The sequence below is a fragment of the Microcebus murinus genome, chromosome 21 (assembly GCF_040939455.1).
Source record: "Microcebus murinus isolate Inina chromosome 21, M.murinus_Inina_mat1.0, whole genome shotgun sequence".
NCBI lineage: Eukaryota > Metazoa > Chordata > Mammalia > Primates > Cheirogaleidae > Microcebus > Microcebus murinus.
In genome coordinates this window covers 23,675,231-23,693,174 of record NC_134124.1, presented here as the reverse complement: position 1 = coordinate 23,693,174, position 17,944 = coordinate 23,675,231, and the positions used below count along the sequence as shown (strand labels likewise).

General features: G+C 44.1%; 1 protein-coding gene across 1 annotated transcript; it reads left to right on the top strand.

The window, feature by feature from the left end:
* Positions 1 to 6,196: 6,196 nt before the first annotated feature.
* On the top strand, positions 6,197 to 17,587 carry IL12B (interleukin 12B). The gene is made up of 7 exons (XM_075995980.1): positions 6,197 to 6,284; positions 9,449 to 9,724; positions 10,314 to 10,431; positions 11,955 to 12,163; positions 13,830 to 13,987; positions 15,778 to 15,909; positions 16,427 to 17,587. The coding sequence occupies exons 1-6, from the start codon at positions 6,197 to 6,199 to the stop codon at positions 15,907 to 15,909; spliced, it is 981 nt and encodes a 326-aa protein (XP_075852095.1). The 3' UTR covers positions 16,427 to 17,587.
* The last annotated feature ends 357 nt before the right edge of the window (positions 17,588 to 17,944 follow it).

The following is a 17,944-nucleotide window of genomic DNA, read 5'->3' as shown; positions in this document are numbered from 1 at the left end:
AGGCAGGGGGCTTACTTCGAAGCTTCTTTTGCACAACTAGCACACTATATTTACACAATTTTATTAATTTCGAAGATGCTCTTATGAACTGATGAATAATATCTGTATTTTGGGGGCCTTGTCTTATCTTATGTATTTATTTATAGGGGACACGGGGCTTATCTGTAGCAGTGCAGCCACTGCAAATAAACCAGTGAAACTATGTCGTGTCAATTTCACATAGCTTTCTGTTCAGTACCCTTTGGGGATTAAGGTTGGGGGAAATGGATACATTTTTACAGAAACAACCCCCTCCCCAGCTGTTACATATTCTCCAGAGATACCAGTTGGGAAAAGAGCAGGCTTGCTTACACACACACACACACACACACACACACACACACACACACACACACACACACACACACACACACGAATGGTATGGCACAACCAACATACAATGCAACCTGCTTTGCTCCCTTAATCATTTATCTCGGATACAGAACTTGTTCCACTTGAAGCCAACCAGGCAAAGTTCTGCGAGGCCTAGAGGACACAGGATGGGAGGAGGCCGGCGGGGCCGAGGCAAGTCCCGGCTCCTGCCGAGCACGAGGCCGGATAAGCAGTGGGACCGCCGGCTCGCGGCCTGCGCCCTCCCCGGCAGGGACAAACGGGGCGGGAGGCAGGAAGTGTGCGGCTGGGAAGCTCCGCTGCTCTGGCCCGGGTTTCCCGTTTTCCCGCAGCTGAGACGGCAAGGAAAGTTAGCCCGGAAATCTGTGCCCGCCTGAAACCCGGCTCGGCCCCCACCTCCGCCCCCGGAACTTCCCCGCCGCAGAGGCCCGGCCGGGGGCCGCCCGCCGTGGGCTCCGGGGCGCGGGCCGCCTCGCTGCAGCGCCCTCTGCCGGCGCCTCTGGGCACGGCCCGCGTCTGTCCGCGTGTTCTGGTCGGGGTACCTGCAGGTTACGTGTTCCTGTTCCTGGGCAGACAGGGTTTGGGGGTGTCTTTGAACACCCTGCGTACACCTCTGCACACCTCTTAGCAACTGTAAATTCCACTGGGGAGAGATGTCTTTATTTTGCTAATCCTGGGCATCTGTGCAAAGCTCCTAGGGCCATACATTCGTGTGCAAATGAAATGGGGGTATTCTCATAGTCTAGGTGCCCAAGGAGATGTGTCTTGAGTGTGTGTCTTGTCTGTGTGTGTGCCTGCCGGTGACATTTCACTTTCTGCTCCCATCTGTCTCTGCGAGCGAGTACCTATGAGCACAGGATGTGTCTCTGCACCTATGTGAGTCTTATTAGTGGTACACGCATTTTTATCATCTCCCCAGGGCTGCGTCTGCCTGAATGTGCCTGGGCGTGTGTGTCTGTGTGTGTGTGTGTGTTTGTGTGTGTGTGTGTGTGGTGCACGGAGCCACAATAATAGTATGTGAATAGTATGTTTCTGAAATCTAGATGTTAAAGGAATAATATGGGGGAAGATGCCACAGGGATACTAAACCCTTTGCCCTTCATCTCATCCCCCTTGACTTCGGGAGAAGCATGGATTTTGCTTGTAGGAGCTCTAGCATACAGTTGCTCCATCCTAACAGGAGCTCAGCCTCCCACCTGCCCTCCGCTTGGGCTTCCTTCCTCCCCAGTCTCTGGAACCCAGGGAGGCTGCCTCCTCGCGCTGTCTCTAAGCACCTTGGCCATGATGTCAACCCAAAGGAATCAGCATCTTCATCTCCTTCCTTTTTCCCCCACCCGAAAGGCACTTCCTCTTAGTTCATTACCTGGGATTTTGATGTCTGCCTTCCCTCGGCATTATTGATACACACTCACAGAGAGAGAGGGAAAAAAAGGAACTTCTTGAAATTCCCCCAGAAGGTTTTGAGAGTTGTTTTTAATGTTGCAACTTGGAACCAGTCAGTTTCTAGTTTGAGTTTCCATCAAACTCTTGGTAGGAGTGGGGTATATAAGCTCTAGCAGCAGCAACAGCAGAAGAAACAACGGTTTCAGGCCCGTTGGACGCTGCAGCCTGCCCAGAACAAGGTAAGCACTTCCCCGTCCCCTGCTCCCGCTGCCCAGGTGTAGACACCATGACGCTACCCCTGAGCCTGGCAGTGTGGGCTCAAGCACCCCTGGTGACTCACTGCTGGGACACTAGTGAAAACTGGGTGCTTTAGGGATTCATGTGTAAATTGTCCATTTAGAAAGTCAACTGATAATTATTGTGTATAAAGGTCTGTGAACAAATGCCCATTTCATAGAAAGTTTTGTTTTATCTTATTACGAAGTGGTATATATATATTTATATATATTATATATTTTTATATATTATATATTTAATATATATTTATACTATATATTTATATTATATATAAAATATATATTTAATATATTTATATATTAAATATATAAATATTATATATTTATATATAAATATATTTATATATATATATATATTTGTTTCTAAATATGTATGCCCATCAGTTAAAGGATTATACAGAGTTAAGGTCAACGGTGTTTGCCTTAGTATTGAAACTTTTAAAAATGCCTTTCATGAATTCTTTAAAATAACTGAATTCATAATTATACTTCGTAACTGCACATTACAGATCAGACTTGCTGCTCCCATTTTTGTGTTGAGCTTGGTAGACAATTATGATAGCAGCCAAATTGACAGCTGGGTTCCCCAGTTCTTTTGGATTAACTGACTTTGGCCCTATTTAAAATTGAAAAGTAAGTGTAATGTTTAACACTATTTTCTAAAGAGTTCTTAAATCTATGAGAATCGGGGGTGGGATGGGGGAGATAATCTTTTCTATGCTGGAGTCTCATACTTGCCCAGGTAAAATTGTGTGCAATATCATGATCAGGTTAAAATAATCATTTTAACAAGGTATCATTTTATCAAGATATCAGAATTTGATCTTAGAGTTCATTTTGGGGGATCTGATTTTTTTTTTGAGATGGTCTCATTTTGTTGCCCAGGCTTGAGTGCAGAGGCGAGATCAAACAAGCGGATCCTCCTGCCTCAGCCTCCTGCGTAGCTGAGAATAGAGGCATAAGCACCGCCACACCCAGATAATTTTTCTATTCTTTCATAGAGTCAGGGTCTCGCTATGTAGCTCAGGCAGGATCTGAAATTTTGTGATTTCTTTATATTCATTCATTCTTCTAATAATTGATAGAGTCCCTCTAATGCTAGGCTCTAGGGATAAAGTGTGAAACCAGACAGACATGATCCCTGCCATCAGAGAGCTCGGTGTGGCAGGAAGGCAAGCAGTGAAGAAGTAACTATGTTATTGTCACTGTTATTTTGGTAAGTGGTGTGGAAGGAAGAGAGCAAATAGAGTCCCCGCTTCCTTGGGCACCATGCTGGATACTTTACATGAATTGTTTCGTGAACTCCTCGCCAATTCTAGGATGCCCATTTTACAGATTGAGAGTATGAGGCTTAAAGAGGTCAAGTGACTTGCCCGGGGTCACGCAGCGAATACATGGCAGAGCTGAGTTGCCAATGCTAGAAGTCTACCTGGCTCTAAAACTGGGGACTTTGCTTGTGCCACCCATGCCAGCCGTGACTGTGTCTTTTGATTTTTTTAATGATTCTCATTATAAAGAAACAAAAAAAAAAACCTGAAAAGAGATGCCCACCCAAGTGTCATTGGTGTGTCCTTATTGGTACTAGTGTAAAGGAGCCCTTAGAACACCCCAGAAAGTAGGAGTGCCTAACTTGGGGTCCCTTCACCCCTCATGCAAGGGCTTCAAGAGTTTATAGAATCTATGAAATTGAATGAAAAAAAATTTTTTTTTAATTCTCAAGATTCTTAAATGTACCATGCTAAGGAAATGTGGGCTGAGAGCTACAGCTTCCCAGTATCTGCTGATCGGCCAGAAAGCCAAAAGGTGACCACGTATTGCCCCTTTCTTGGCTTCTCTGGATTTGATTAGGAGGGTGACCCACCACCATCTCCACCCGGCCACTGTTCTGTGGTTGAAAGTGTAGGAGATACTACAATGGGAGCTGCTTCTGAGAACCATCACCAGGGCTCTCCCTCCCTAGGCCCTGATGCAGGTCACCTGAAATTCTTAAATGCATCAGAGGCCCGGAGAGGAAGTTCTGGGCCCATAGCCAAAGGGAAAACCCCAGTATTAAAGAGTATAAAGGAATCGCCAGGAGATGCCAAGAATCTCCACTGTTTCCATTCCCAGAGTGCGACATCTGGGTTTTACAGACCCGTGCAATTGGGCATTTCCCTATAGCCTGGCACGATTTCTTTGGCTCTCCATTATATACAAAACAGAAAGATATCATATCAAATTTTCACCTTATTTCTTCCTCTAGGGACAAGCTAATATGTTTTGATTATTTTCTATAATATGTCATCGCATTGCCTTTCCTAACAACTCTTTGAGATGAATATTATGTCCATTGTATAGATGAAGAGACTGAGGTTCAGAGAGTAACTTGGCCAACATCACACAACTAGTGAGTGGTAGGACCAGAATTCAAGCCCATGTCTCCTTGACTCCAAGCCTGTGAATATACTAACGAATGGTCTGTACCAGCTAGTACTTCCTACAGTCATAACCTGGACTGAATTGATACCCATGTCCCTAAACTCAATGCTTTAGTGACAGAGAATTGAGCAGTCTACAAGAAGGCCTAACTTCTAGCCCTGTCTCTGCCACTTGGAAACTTTATAATATAAGAGAATAAAGGGTTCACAGTAGTTCTAACAAAGATGTGGTTTGTCAATACTCAGTCACTCCAGCCAAAGAGTTCCCACTTTTAAGGTATTTGACTGAAACATTTGAGCCTTGTTCTTCATGTGATTTTCTAGACACGTGGTTTTGGAAACCGTGTTCCTTCAGACCATTGGTGCTGCACAAGGTGGATGAAGGTGTCCCTGAATGAAATCAAACAATGGTCACCTCTACCCCATTCATAAGCGGAGTGTAATTTTTGCAGTGTGAAGATTTTCATACACTCTGGATACAAATCTAGACTAAGTTTCAATATAAGATGGTAGCTGATTTAATACAAAATTATGCATTTCATTATTTCATGGTAGATATATCAATATTTTTTGGCCTTTTCCCAAAGAACACCTTGATTTCCAGGGGTTCTAGACCCTGGGCATGGCTTAAACCAGTGGCTTTCAAAGTGTTGGCCCCAGCACTTGTAGCACAAGCTTCCCCTGGCAACTTTTTAGACTTGCAGATTCTCTCTCTTTTGAAATGTAGTTTCATGGAAAAAGAGAAAGAAAGATGGAAGGAAGGAAGGAAGGAAGGAAGGAAGGAAGGAAGGAAGGAAGGAAGGAAGGAAGGAAGGAAGGAAGGAAGGAAGGAAGGAAGGAGAAATGCAGATTCTCAGGCCTGGCTCCCAAATCTGCTGAACCAGATACTCTAGGGTGGGGCTCAGCAGTCTGTTTTAGAAATGCTTCTAGGTTATTCCAACATACACTCTAGTTGGAGAACCACTAGGTTACGGGATGTGGGAAGGAGTCATCTTTGAATTTGGAGCCATTCCCATCTAAACTAGAGAAACTAAGCCTCTACAAGAGCTGGCGACCAGGTTGTTGCCAGAACTTGAACGTTTGGCTCTGTATTATCTTTCCTGTCCCTAAGCCAAGTCCGGAACCCGGGGTGTCCCAGCTCACACTGCCTGAGCTACAGTGATACAAGAGTGTGGCTTAGCTCCCCAACAGGAGGGGGCCATTCAGCACACTGACTTCACGAATATTTGTTGAGTAAATGTGTTTGCTCCTAGAAAGTGGGATCCAGGTAACACCTTTTTTGTTCTCTCCCAACTGCTCCCAGCTCGGTGCTGTTTACATAGTGAGCACTGAATACATAACCACTGAATGTTGATCCAAACAACTCATGTTCCTCCTCCAAGCTTTAGGTCTCTCATCTTAAAGTAAGAAGATGATATCGATGGCTGGCCTTAGATCTCTCATCTCCAGTGCTCCAGATTAACCTATGCTTCTCTATTTGGAGATGTTCTTACCCAGAAACTGGCATAGGGCTCCTGTAATTCACTAAGTATCAGCCTGACAGAGTGGAGAAGAAAGGGGAAAAAAATCAAGATTTTAAAAAATTTAGCTAGAATGTATATGTGGTTCCCAAAGGTTACTGCATAATTATTAACATTCTCTCTTCTCTTTTTCCTTCCTCTCCCTTCTCTTTTCCTCTTTCTCTTCCTTTTGTTTTTCTCCGTCCTTAAGATGTGTCATTGGAAGCTGGTCATCTCCTGGTTCTGCCTGGTTTTGCTGGCATCTCCCCTCTCGGCCATCTGGGAACTGGAGAAAGATGGTAACCAGCCTCTCCTTACTCTCTAGGGCAGCCCCAGAATCTAAGCAGGACTCTCAGGCCGCCTCTGGCGGGAAATCAGACAGCAATGAGTGACCATGCATTGGGTCCCCCTAGTGAGAACCGTCCCCTGGGAAAATGCAAGGCCACAATTTCCTCTTTCACTTTGTAGATATCCATATCATTTGGTTTTCACATTGGATGCCAGAAAAGGAGCTTTTTTTCTGGACTGCGTTGGGAAAGGAGATATGGTCTTTGCCAGTATTACCAAAACCCAGCTATTTCATACAATTAAAGTTCCAAAGTGAGGATTTGAAAAGTATAACAACTATATCCTACCATTTCCCATTCCACCACAAGATATTGCCGCTTCAGCAGGCACTGTGATGAGCCCACCTCTTAACTAAGCTCCTTGGAGAACGCATAGGATTTACACTCACATTGACTTGGGTTCAAGTCCTGGTTATGTGACCTTGAGCTAGGTCACCAAGGAGCCTGAGTTTTCTCAACTGTAAAATGGTATTACAGTGACACCTAGCACATGGGTTATTAAATGTGTTAATGAATACAGAAGACACCAGATGATAACATGAAAGTAAATGTTAGTTAGTATTGTTCTTTTGCTCTCTGATCATTCAAGAGAAACTTATTATTATCCTAATGATTGATAAAAATGATTAGTAGACTAATAGAATGGGTACTAGTAAAAGAAGTTTTCCTCTATCCTTCTAGTATCTCACACCCAGTAAATATGCATTAACTGATTGTTGGTTGTACCTGAAAGACCTTCAGATGTTTCTCATGAAGCCACCATAATAATGTTGGCAATTAGTCCTTAATTATATAATGATAATAGTTACTATTTATTGAGCACAGTATCTCATTTAATTCTCACGACCACCATATGAAGTCGGAACTGTCTGTAACACATTTTATAGATATTGAAAATTAAGGCTAAAAAGATTAAGTGACTTGCCCAATCAATATCACGTACCTGGTGAGGGTAGGACAGGAACTTGATCCCAATTCTGCCTCACTTCCAAGCCTGTGCACTTAAGTATTTGAAGATTTTACAAGGACATGAAGCAATTATTTCCTGTGTCCGTGGAGAGCTGAGCGAGAGGGAATAGGCATAAATTAAAGATGATAGATTTCAGCTGATGATCAGAAATAATCTGTTGATAGTCAGAAGAGTACAGCACTGAAATGGGTGCCTGAGAGAAATTTGGGGCCATTGCTGTCTTCTTAAAAATTTTGAGGAGACAGCAATCCAGCCTACCCCACCCCCGAACCCCATGAGGGTTTGAGAGTCTCAGACCCTTGGTTATGTAAAGGCAAAGGCCTGAGCCATAGGGATTTTCAATGAGCTCGGGGAAACTTGGCCCTTGTCTATTTAACCCCTTAGTTACTTTTGATTTGGTAAACCACAGAAATTCCAGAAAGTCAATGTGAGAAACACTCAGGGGGCTTGTGACTCGGGAGGCTGGATGATGCAGCGAAGCTAAGCACTAGCTTCGTGGTGCGTTTCATCCGCTTTGCTCTTGTGGCTCTGTTCTCTGCCCCTGGGCAAGGGTCTTCTGGACTTCTTGAGTCCTAGTTGTGAGGGAAAGAAACCATGCTGTTCAGTCGCCTGGGAAACAAAGAAAAAGTAGAAAAAGCCAAAGGTGCCACGAGGTTCTATGTCAGCACAGCTAATCATACCCCGAGTTGGGACCCAAGTGCTTTGACCTCTTATCTTTATTACCCATTCGGTCCTTAGAAATCTCAATGATATAAATCAAGAACTTTATATTCCACAATGCTTTACACTCAAGGCCAATATCGAGAACCTCCATTTATAGGGTACTGAAAGGTGCTCTTGTATGAATTAGCCTATGTAACCCAAGTATCGACCTTCTGAAGCAAGTACTAATATTTGTCTCATTTTAAAGATGAAAACACCGAAGTTTAGAATAATTGAATGGCTTGCTCAAGACCACAAGGCTGGGGTAAGGGCTAGATCTGATTCCAAATCCAGACCCGTGCCTCTCCAGGATCCAGGCTTTCAGCCATTGTGACTCACGAACTTGAGCAGGCATCAAAACCATCTATGGAGCTTAAAAACAGGTCACTGGGCCCATCCCAAAGTTTCTGATTCAGCAAATAAGAATTTGCATCTCTAATAGCTTCCCAGGCGATGCTGCTAATGGCATTTCAGTGATCATTCTTTGAGAACCACTGCATTACACTATTCTATTCGATTAATAATGGATGCATGGATAAACGAATGTGTGAAGCTTTGATATGGCACACTCTTTGAAATACTACACTAAGCCGTTCCTCAAGGGCCAGTTTAGATAGTGGCATTAGATACCCCTTGCAAAGCCTAAGAGACGGGAGGTCTGGGCTGTAGCTCTTGTTGTACTTCTATCTTAATATGATCTTGCTTTGACCCTTGGCCTCAGTACCCTCCTTCATAAAATGGGAAGAGTAGGATCTACTGGGCTGCCTCCCAAGAGTGTATGAAAACTAAAAAAAAAAGAAAAAAATACAGAGAGAATTGAAAATCTCCACTGAATTTCATGCAAAAGGAACTAAATCCTTAAATCCCCATGGAAAATTGTTAAGAGGGTTTCTTGGTGCAGTTGGCTGACTCTTTAGTCTGTGAGTAACAATAACCAACACAGAATTTACCATGTGCAGACACTGTACTAAGTGCTTTACATGGTTTTTGCCTTTAATTCTCTGCCAAACCTATGACATAGATATTATTATTATTGATGTTATCATTTTACAGATGAGGAAACTGAGGCTCATGGTGATTAAGTGCCTTACTCCAAGTCCAGCCAGTTAGTGGAGACAGGATTTCAGTCATGGTCAGTCTTTCCCAACACCCTGAGCTTTTAACCACTATGTTATTTTGCTAAATACTGTACCCTGTCTTATTCCCATCTGCCAGCTAATCAGAGGTTCCTTATGAAAGGCAGCTATAAAACTCTTAGTTTCTCTGTTCCATGACCTTGAGCCCAAATGGGGCCCATTGCCCTGAGATCATTTCAGCAGGCATTCGCCAAACACTTGTTATGAGCAAGGTTGTTTTAGGCAGTGGGGGTGCCCAAATAGTTAATAAAACACAGCCCCAGGGTCATGTTGCTTGCAGCCTGGTCTCTACTCCTTGTGCTCTACAGTTTATGTTGTAGAGTTGGATTGGTACCCTGATGCCCCCGGAGAAAGGGTGGTCCTCACCTGTGATACCCCTGAAGAAGAAGGCATCACCTGGACCTCAGACCAGAGCAATGAGATCTTAGGCTCTGGCAAAACCCTGACCGTGCAAGTCATAGAGTTCAGAGATGCTGGCCGCTACACCTGTCGCAAAGGAGGCGAGGTTCTGAGCCACTCGCTCCTGCTGCTTCACAAAAGGGAAGATGGAGTTGGGTCCACTGATATTTTAAAGGACCAGAAAGGTAATTCTCTCGGATAGTGTCAATTTTCTCTTTCGCTCGTAAGAGATATAAAAATAAAAAATTGAAAAGGCAGGACATGATTGGTGCAGTTAATGGGTTAACATCAAGTCTTTTATTGAAACTACCGAGGACCTCCATTTTCATTTGCTTTCCTGGACCCTTTGGGTTATCAACCATCAAAATCTTATATTGAGAGCTTCCTAGTCAGTCTGAATGGTTGTCCTGAGGTTCTCTTTAAATAGCGGTGGTATTATTGGATGGCTAATGGAAATTAACTGATGTGTATAGTGTATAATTCAGCAGTGGTGTGGCAGGCTTGAAAAAAATTAACACATCCGACCGATGTGTTAGGTGCGTAGTGTACTCTGAAGAATCAGGACCCAACTGGGACACCCCCAATCCTCACTGAACCACCCAACAGGGGAGCAGCAGCATTTTCCCAGGAAATATTATAAATGGAAGAACTTTACCCTGGTCCCATTTGGTGGCCTGTGATTCATCACAATCACAATCTTTCTGAAAAAAAAAAAAAAGACAAGAAAGAAAAGAAACCCACTAAATAATGAATTTTTGTTCTTTTCAAATCCAGAACCTAAAAATAAGACCTTTCTAAAATGCGAGGCCAAGAATTATTCTGGACGTTTCACCTGCTGGTGGCTGACGGCGATCAGTACTGATCTGAAATTCAGTGTCAAAAGCAGCAGAGGGTAAGTGAAAGCACTCTGGCTTCTCAGCATTTTGCTAAAACTATTTCATTAAGAAAATAAGGGTGACCTATCAGCGACTTATCATCGGTTAATGATATGGGGAAGAACAAAGTCAAACACATATTTTTTCAACCCCCCGCCTTTCTTGCCTAAGTTGGGGAAAAAAGCACAGAGATTGAAGCCAGTCGCATGAATGAGTAAATGCATGTGTTAGAACAGGATATTATCACGATTTGAGAATGGCCTCTGCTGTGTTTGAGCCTGCTCATCTCTCTTGCCTGGCAATGCTTCTTTTAGGCTCATAGCACCAGGGGAAGGGATAAAAGGAGAGTTCAAACCTATGAATGACTTGCCAAAACTGCACTTTAAGTCAAAAATAAACACAAAAGCTCTAGTCTAGGGCGTAGGTCTTGGAAGGCCTAAAGCAGACTCCAAAACTCTGAGGCCTCTCGGAACTTTCCCAGGGCCACCTCAACTCCTTTTACTGCCACTGACACCACGAATCTGAAGTTCGCTGTTTGTCCCCCACACTTGGACTTTCCCCAAGAAACCAGTTTTCCTGGATGCAGGACCTGTGTTAGCCCCCATGTGACTTACTTTAATCATCATCTAAGTTCCTGAGCAATGTAGGACAAGGGAGCAAACCCTAGGTGATCACGTGGTTTTGCCATGGTTTAGAGTAACTTAAGCTTTGGGATCTCACTTTCCCATCTTTAAAAGGAAAATGCTCATTAAAGAAATGCTTCTACAAGTGCACAAAGACATAGGTGCATGTGTTCATTGTGATGTTTTTGCTAATCAGCAGAGAACAGTTAACAAAAGCATGGTACACTATTCTCTGACTTACTGTGCAGTCTTTAAAGCCAATAACTCAACCTGTGTTTTGAGGTGGAGAGCTCCCCATAAAATGTTCAGAGGGGAAAAATATCATCATAAAATTATATATATATAATTTGATCCTATTTCATTAAAAATGAAATCTACATGTGTATTTATAGGTAATATATATATATATACATGTAGAAATAATAATTATCTTGAATATTCATTGAGAAAAGTCTGGAAGGATGCAGCAAGCTCTGAATAGTATTTATATCTGGGGGGTGAGTTTAGGGTTAATGGAGGGATGAAGAAGGCACACACTTATTCCCACTATATAAATCTTCATCATATTAATTTTTACAATTAGCATATATTGATTTTTATAATTAAAATTATAAAAATGAATTTAAATTTTTAATTTTAATTAAATCAGAGACTGTGAATCTTAAAAAACTTCCATATTCATTTAGGCCAGAGACAGGTGCAGGTTTCTAAACATTTGTGCCGTCTCTTGAAGATAAGTTTATTCTCCTGGGGAAGGCGGTTTCTTAACCCCTGGGTAGAAAATTGTGACCTCGGACAGGCAGCTGAGGCCTTAGCCTGCCTCGCTGGCCACGATCAGTAGGCACTCGCTGGCCACGATCAGTAGGCATCCGCTGGCCAATGTGCGACCACAGAATACTTTCTGTCTTTGACTCCAGCTCCTCTGATGCCCAAGGGGTGACATGTGGAACACCCACCCTCTCTGCAGAGAGGGACCATGGGGAGCATAAGAAGTTCTCGGTGGAGTGTCAGGAGGACAATGCCTGCCCAGCCGCCGAGGAAAGCCTGCCCATGGAGGTCGTGCTGGATGCCATTCACAGGCTCAAGTATGAAAACTACACCAGCAGCTTCTTCATCAGGGACATCAGTGAGTTTCGGATCATTTGTCACATGGTCGCGATGTCCCATGCACAAGGGTAACAGTGCGTGGGGGTTTCCAAGTATCATCTCTCTTATTTTGCACCTGGAAGAGAAATGATGCGGATACTATTATCTGCATTTCTTTTCTTTTCTTTTCTTTTCTTTTCTTTTCTTTTTTTTTATTTTGACATATGATGGGGGTACAGATTTTAAGGTTTCAATAAATGCCCTTTCCCCCCTTCCCCCACAAGTCTGAGTCTCCAGCATGACCATCCCCCAGATGGTGCACATCTCATTGTATATGTATATACCCGCCCCCCTCCCACCTGCCCAATACCAATTACTGTAGTACCTATGTGTCCACTTAGGTGCTGCCCAGTTAATACCACTTTGCTGGTGATATTATCTGCATTTTAAGGAAGAGGAAACTGAGTGTTAGAACGGTTAAGCAACTTGCCCCAGATCTCACAGCTGGCAATTCAGACCCGGCTCTGCCCTGCGAGGAAGAGCAGGCTCTTTGCTGTGCTGCAGGTCTGCTGCCCGCGTAGCTTCCATGATAAATCTCAGAGCCCCTCCCGCATAATATGTATATTCCAAACCAGGCCCTCCCTACTAATTTGCAATTACTCCCAACCAATCTTTCTTTAGCATTTGCAAAGGGATTTCTTTATTGGAATATAAACCCCTCCGAAATGGACATCTATTTTTTTTAAATTGGCAGACAGAGAATTCACCGTTAATCATTTCCTTTACTGTTTACTCATTGACCAAGCACCATGATAAAGTGTGATAGGGCCACAGGACTCGCTCTAGGATTCGTGGAGAGTTTGTACTTGGTGGGTGGGGGAGGGTGGGGTCAAGTTCACAGGGGGTGGTGGGGGAAGGTCTCTCTGAAGAGGTAGCAGCTAGCTGACGCCTAAAGGAAAGATGTCAGTTGTGTCCAGAGCAGAGGGAAGCTCCTGCTGGGAGCTGGGCTCCGTGCATGCAGCAGTGCTGCCCCACAGAGCCCAAGCACACGCCATAGCTCATCTCTCCCTCCTCTTGTCCAGAAGAAGGTCTCCAATTCAAGGAGGGAGTCTTGGTGATACTGTTGTATCCTCCACGCTGGAACATCATGAGTGCTCAGTAATTATTCATTGAATAAATAGAGCATAGAGACAGCTGACTACAACTGCTACAAGATAAGTCAGTGCCCGAAGCTATGAAAAGACAAAAGAAAGGGCAGTAAAGGGGAAACCTCTCATCTTGTCCCCAGCGAGAGGCTCAGCTGCATTCTGCATCTGGTGCAAAGTGAGGGCTTAAGCATGAGAGGGTGGCCCAGGTCTGCATGGCCCAGACCTGAGAGGCTTCTGGTCTCGAAGGACTTTCTTCTGAGCACTAAGCAGAGGTGGTTCCAGCGCCAGGGCCCGTCTGATTGTGCAGTGAGGAGGAGTCTGAGATCTCCCAGGCGCCGCAGTAACGGAGATGGCCTTTGATGACAACTGCCTTCCCCGGCACCGGTGTGAGCCCCAGAGGCAGAGGGGCGTCCCACGTGCCAGCCGGGGGCTCAGGGAGCTTGAGTAACTCTCCAGTGGACTCCCCACTGGGCAAAGGTGCAAGTGGGATCAGAAGCTAAAACCGCCTACCTTCGAAGCCCCGTTAGGAAAATAAAGGGTGTTTATGCTCTTCCGCAGTCAAACCCGACCCGCCCAAGAACCTGCAGCTGAAGCCGTTAGAGAATCCCCGGCATGTGGAGGTCAGCTGGGAGTACCCCGACTCCTGGAGTACTCCGCATTCCTACTTCTCCCTGACGTTCAATGTTCAGGTTCAGGGCAAGAACAAAAGAGAAAAGGTAAGAAGGGGTTCGGGTGCAGGATAGCCCGTGGTCAGGTTTATAGGGGCCCACACCGGGGAGAAGATGAATAGCGATAATCGCAGCTACAGCCGTGCATCACTTAACAATGGGGACACACGTTCTGAGAATCCCGTCATCGTGCAAACATGATGGCATGCCTGTCCTAGGCCGTATGGTATAGCCTGTTGATCCTAGGGTACAGACCTGTACAGCATGTCACTGTACCGAATACTGTAGGCAAGTGTAACGCAATGGGGCATATTTGTGCATTTAACATATCTAAACATAGAAAAGTTACAGTAAAAATACAATATTATAATCTTATGGGACCACCCTCATCTATATGGTCCTTCTTTGACTGAAACATTGTTATGTAGCACATACTGCTTTTTTTTTTTTTTAGCACTTTCCATGTGCTAAAAACTATGCCAAGGGTTTTCCATGTCTATTTCACTCTATCCACAAAATTAAGCCTACGAAGACAGCCAGTATTATTATCACCATTTCGCAAGTGAAGACATTGGAACTCAGAGAGGTTAAGTGACTTGCCCAAGGTCACACCGATAGGAAGTGACAAAACCAGGACACAAACTCAGTCTGCCAGACACAAAGTCCATGCACCTAAGCACCCCACCATCACCAGTATGGTTGACCAATTGATCGTGGCACTCAGAATTCATCCTGATATAGGACAGACACCTGGGCTCCAGGAGCCTTAAATTACTGCTCCAGCTGAGTACATATAATGAATGATAGAATGTGCATGCCGTATCTCACCCATAATGGTGAACCCCCAGCTCTTCCAGATATCGTGAAATTATTTTACTAAACAGGATGTCAACACTTACATAGGTTAAGACAATGTCTTTCCAACTTTCATGCCTTAGATCTGAATCTCTTTGCCTCTTACGAGGTTCCAGAGGCACATTTCCAGAGCCTTAGCCTCCTGTGACCCCACTTTTAAAGTCACTAGACAAAGACCTCATTCAGCATAGCATTTAGCATGTGGTAGAAACTTAATGATTCAGTCAGTCCCTGGGGAGGGAAAAAAAAACTGGGGGTTTGGGAGGGAAGAGGCTATTCTGGAATAGATTTTACCTAAATATTTTTTAAAAACTTGGTAAGTATCTTCTATATTTAAGATATACATCATTAATAGTTGAGTACTTTCTATGTGCTAAAGACTTGCTAAGAGTGTTACATGATTACTACCTGTAACTTTTACAATGCTATGAAGTAGGCATTACTGTGATCCCTCTTTATAAATAAGGAAACAGACACAGAGGACCTAAGACATTTGCCTGACGTTCCCCAGCTATTAAGTAGCAGTGCCAGGATTTGATGGCAGCTTTGTCTGATGAAAAGATCAAGCTATATAAACTCATGAAGTTGGGGAGAAAAAAAGAAAAGAAAAGATCAGGATATGGTATTTCTGAATATTCAGGGGATGGCTGGGGAAAATCTGTCTCAGTCCTCCCATCAGCCTAGGACTAGGGTGACTGCCCACGGGGCCGTGGGGCAAGGCAGCTGTGCTGGAACGATGAGACCTGGGCCCCACGATTTCTCCCTCGAGGCTTACAAAGTAGAAAAGCCACATCTGTGTTCGTAGCTTCTGCCAGTAGGTGGCGCAGGTTCTACGCGCTCCCCTGTGTATTGCAAGGGGCGTGCCCTAAGACAGGGGTGTGCTTGCTTGGCGAGTCCGTGCTTTGCAGAAATGAGTTCGGCCTGCCTTGTGTCTGCATTGCCAATGGACAGTGGACCTTCACGGATTTCCTTCTCCTTAGCAGAAAGATACAATCTCCACGGACAAGACCTCAGCCACGGTCATCTGCCAAAAGCATGCCAACGTCCGCGTGCAAGCCCGGGACCGCTACTATAGCTCCTCTTGGAGCGAATGGGCGTCTGTGCCCTGCAGTTAGGTGAGCAGGCCCGGGAAGCCCGACCCAAACGTGCACAATCAGTGTTTCCAGGTGCAGGGGAAAGGTGGGGACTGTAGGGGAGAGGAAAGGGGGATGGGGTGTCCGGCACAGAAAGCTGCCAGTATCAGAAATGTACATTTGCTCATGAACAAGTAGTTATTTGCTGCCTATGTTATGTCTAGCACTATGCTGCAGTTAAAAAAAAAAAAAAAAGAGGCGTGAGTCCTGCCGTCCTAGAGGGGAAGGCCACGAAGAGAAAGAGGCAGCCAGGAGTCAGGGCATGCAGGACTTGCAAGCTTCCACGAGATAGAACCTTGTATTGGGAGCCCCGGGGAGCCACTAAAGGATTTTCAGCAAGGATGGCAAACATGACACAGCCAGATTCTAGGCCACATAAGGAGGCCTGGGCCTTCTGACATGAAATCTTCAAAACCCAGCTGTCTGGGATAACATGCTATTAGGAAGAAGATTGCTGCTGCATGTCCATCCCACCTAGACTTTCGGCATTCTTTTTCAGGTTCCTGTCCCAGGATGAAACCTTGGAGGAAAAGTAGAAGACAGTCAGCAAAGCTTTTTAAAGACACAATGGAAAAGACCCAAAAAGATATTTTCCACTTGATTTGCTTTTTAAAAATATTTTTTTAGGATCGCCATGATGTCTTTGCCCTATTTTTATAGGTAGATGCTAACTGCCCACAGAAACAACCAAGCTAATCTACATATAGATTTTCCAGCTATCAAGTTGCCACTGACCTTAATGCTATTTAAATATTTACATAATTTATATATTTATTAATTTATTACTGTTATTTAACATTTGTGTGCCAGGATGTATTGAATGTGTCATACTCTCGTGGCCCGATCCACAAGGATCAAGGCCCCTGTTATGCAAAATGTGAATTTAAGTGTTATTTATACTGCAAGCAAGGCTGCAAGTACATCAGTTCTATGACAACCACTAAGAACACAGTATTTTGATACCAGTGCCATCATATATTTGTGAAGGATGGGAACACAAGGGACATTTAATTAGAGACGTGAAGACACAGGCCTGTTGAGAGAATCCTGGAGGAGGGGATTCTAGTTCCCATATCCATGAAGATGGCCTTGAAGTGTTGTTGACAAAGCAATTCAGGGCCACCTGTACTTCTAAGCAAGTTTAGTCTATGGATGTGTGAATTTTATTTTATTTTTTTTATTTTTTATTTTTTTTATTTTTTAACTTGGACATTGACTTGGAAGATGTGTGAATTTTAAAAGGGCTACAAATAAAATGATTGAAATTAAAATTCAGCTTCGGCTTCAATGGCAATCCCTGCCCCTACCTCTATGTAAGACACAGGAGGGTGGCACAGAGACCTCATAAATGTCTGGAAGCTAAAAAGATCTTAGGATTCAAGAGGGAAGACAAGCGTAGTTATGGCTGAGGATATGAAATTGTCAGAGTTGCAGGAGGCTTCCTAACAGCCACATGGGAAAGCAGACAGATGCAGAGAAAACAATCTAGAATGGTTCCTCATCAGCATGAGGGAACCTGACATGCAGCTAGGACCAGAAAGTGTACCTCTGCGTAGGCGCTACTTTTAAGTAATGACTGTGCTGTCTGTAAATACGTTTGTTTTCTGTTTATTTTTCTATATTTTATTTTTCTATTTATTTTTGCATTCTGAAGCCAGACTAATAAAAACTCTTTCTTTGCAATCCTATGTTGTGCTTTCTTGGCTGAGTTAGATACGCTGTTTCCAAGTCTACCAGGGGTGCATTTTTTCCCCCTATCATTTAAGAATTGCTCTGAAATTGAAGTCATTTCATTTTAAGTTTTGCAGAGTTGCTGTTTCCCTTGATAGCAGCTGTCCCCAACCTTTCTGGCTCCAGGAACAGGTTTCATGGAAGACAGATTTTCTATGGGGGGGGGTGGGGAGAGGCAGTGATGCAAGCAATGGGGAGGGAGCAGCTGTAAATACAGATGAAGAGTTGCTTGCTCATTGCCACCCCCCCACCAAGTTTCATGGAAGACAATTTTTCCACGGTGGGG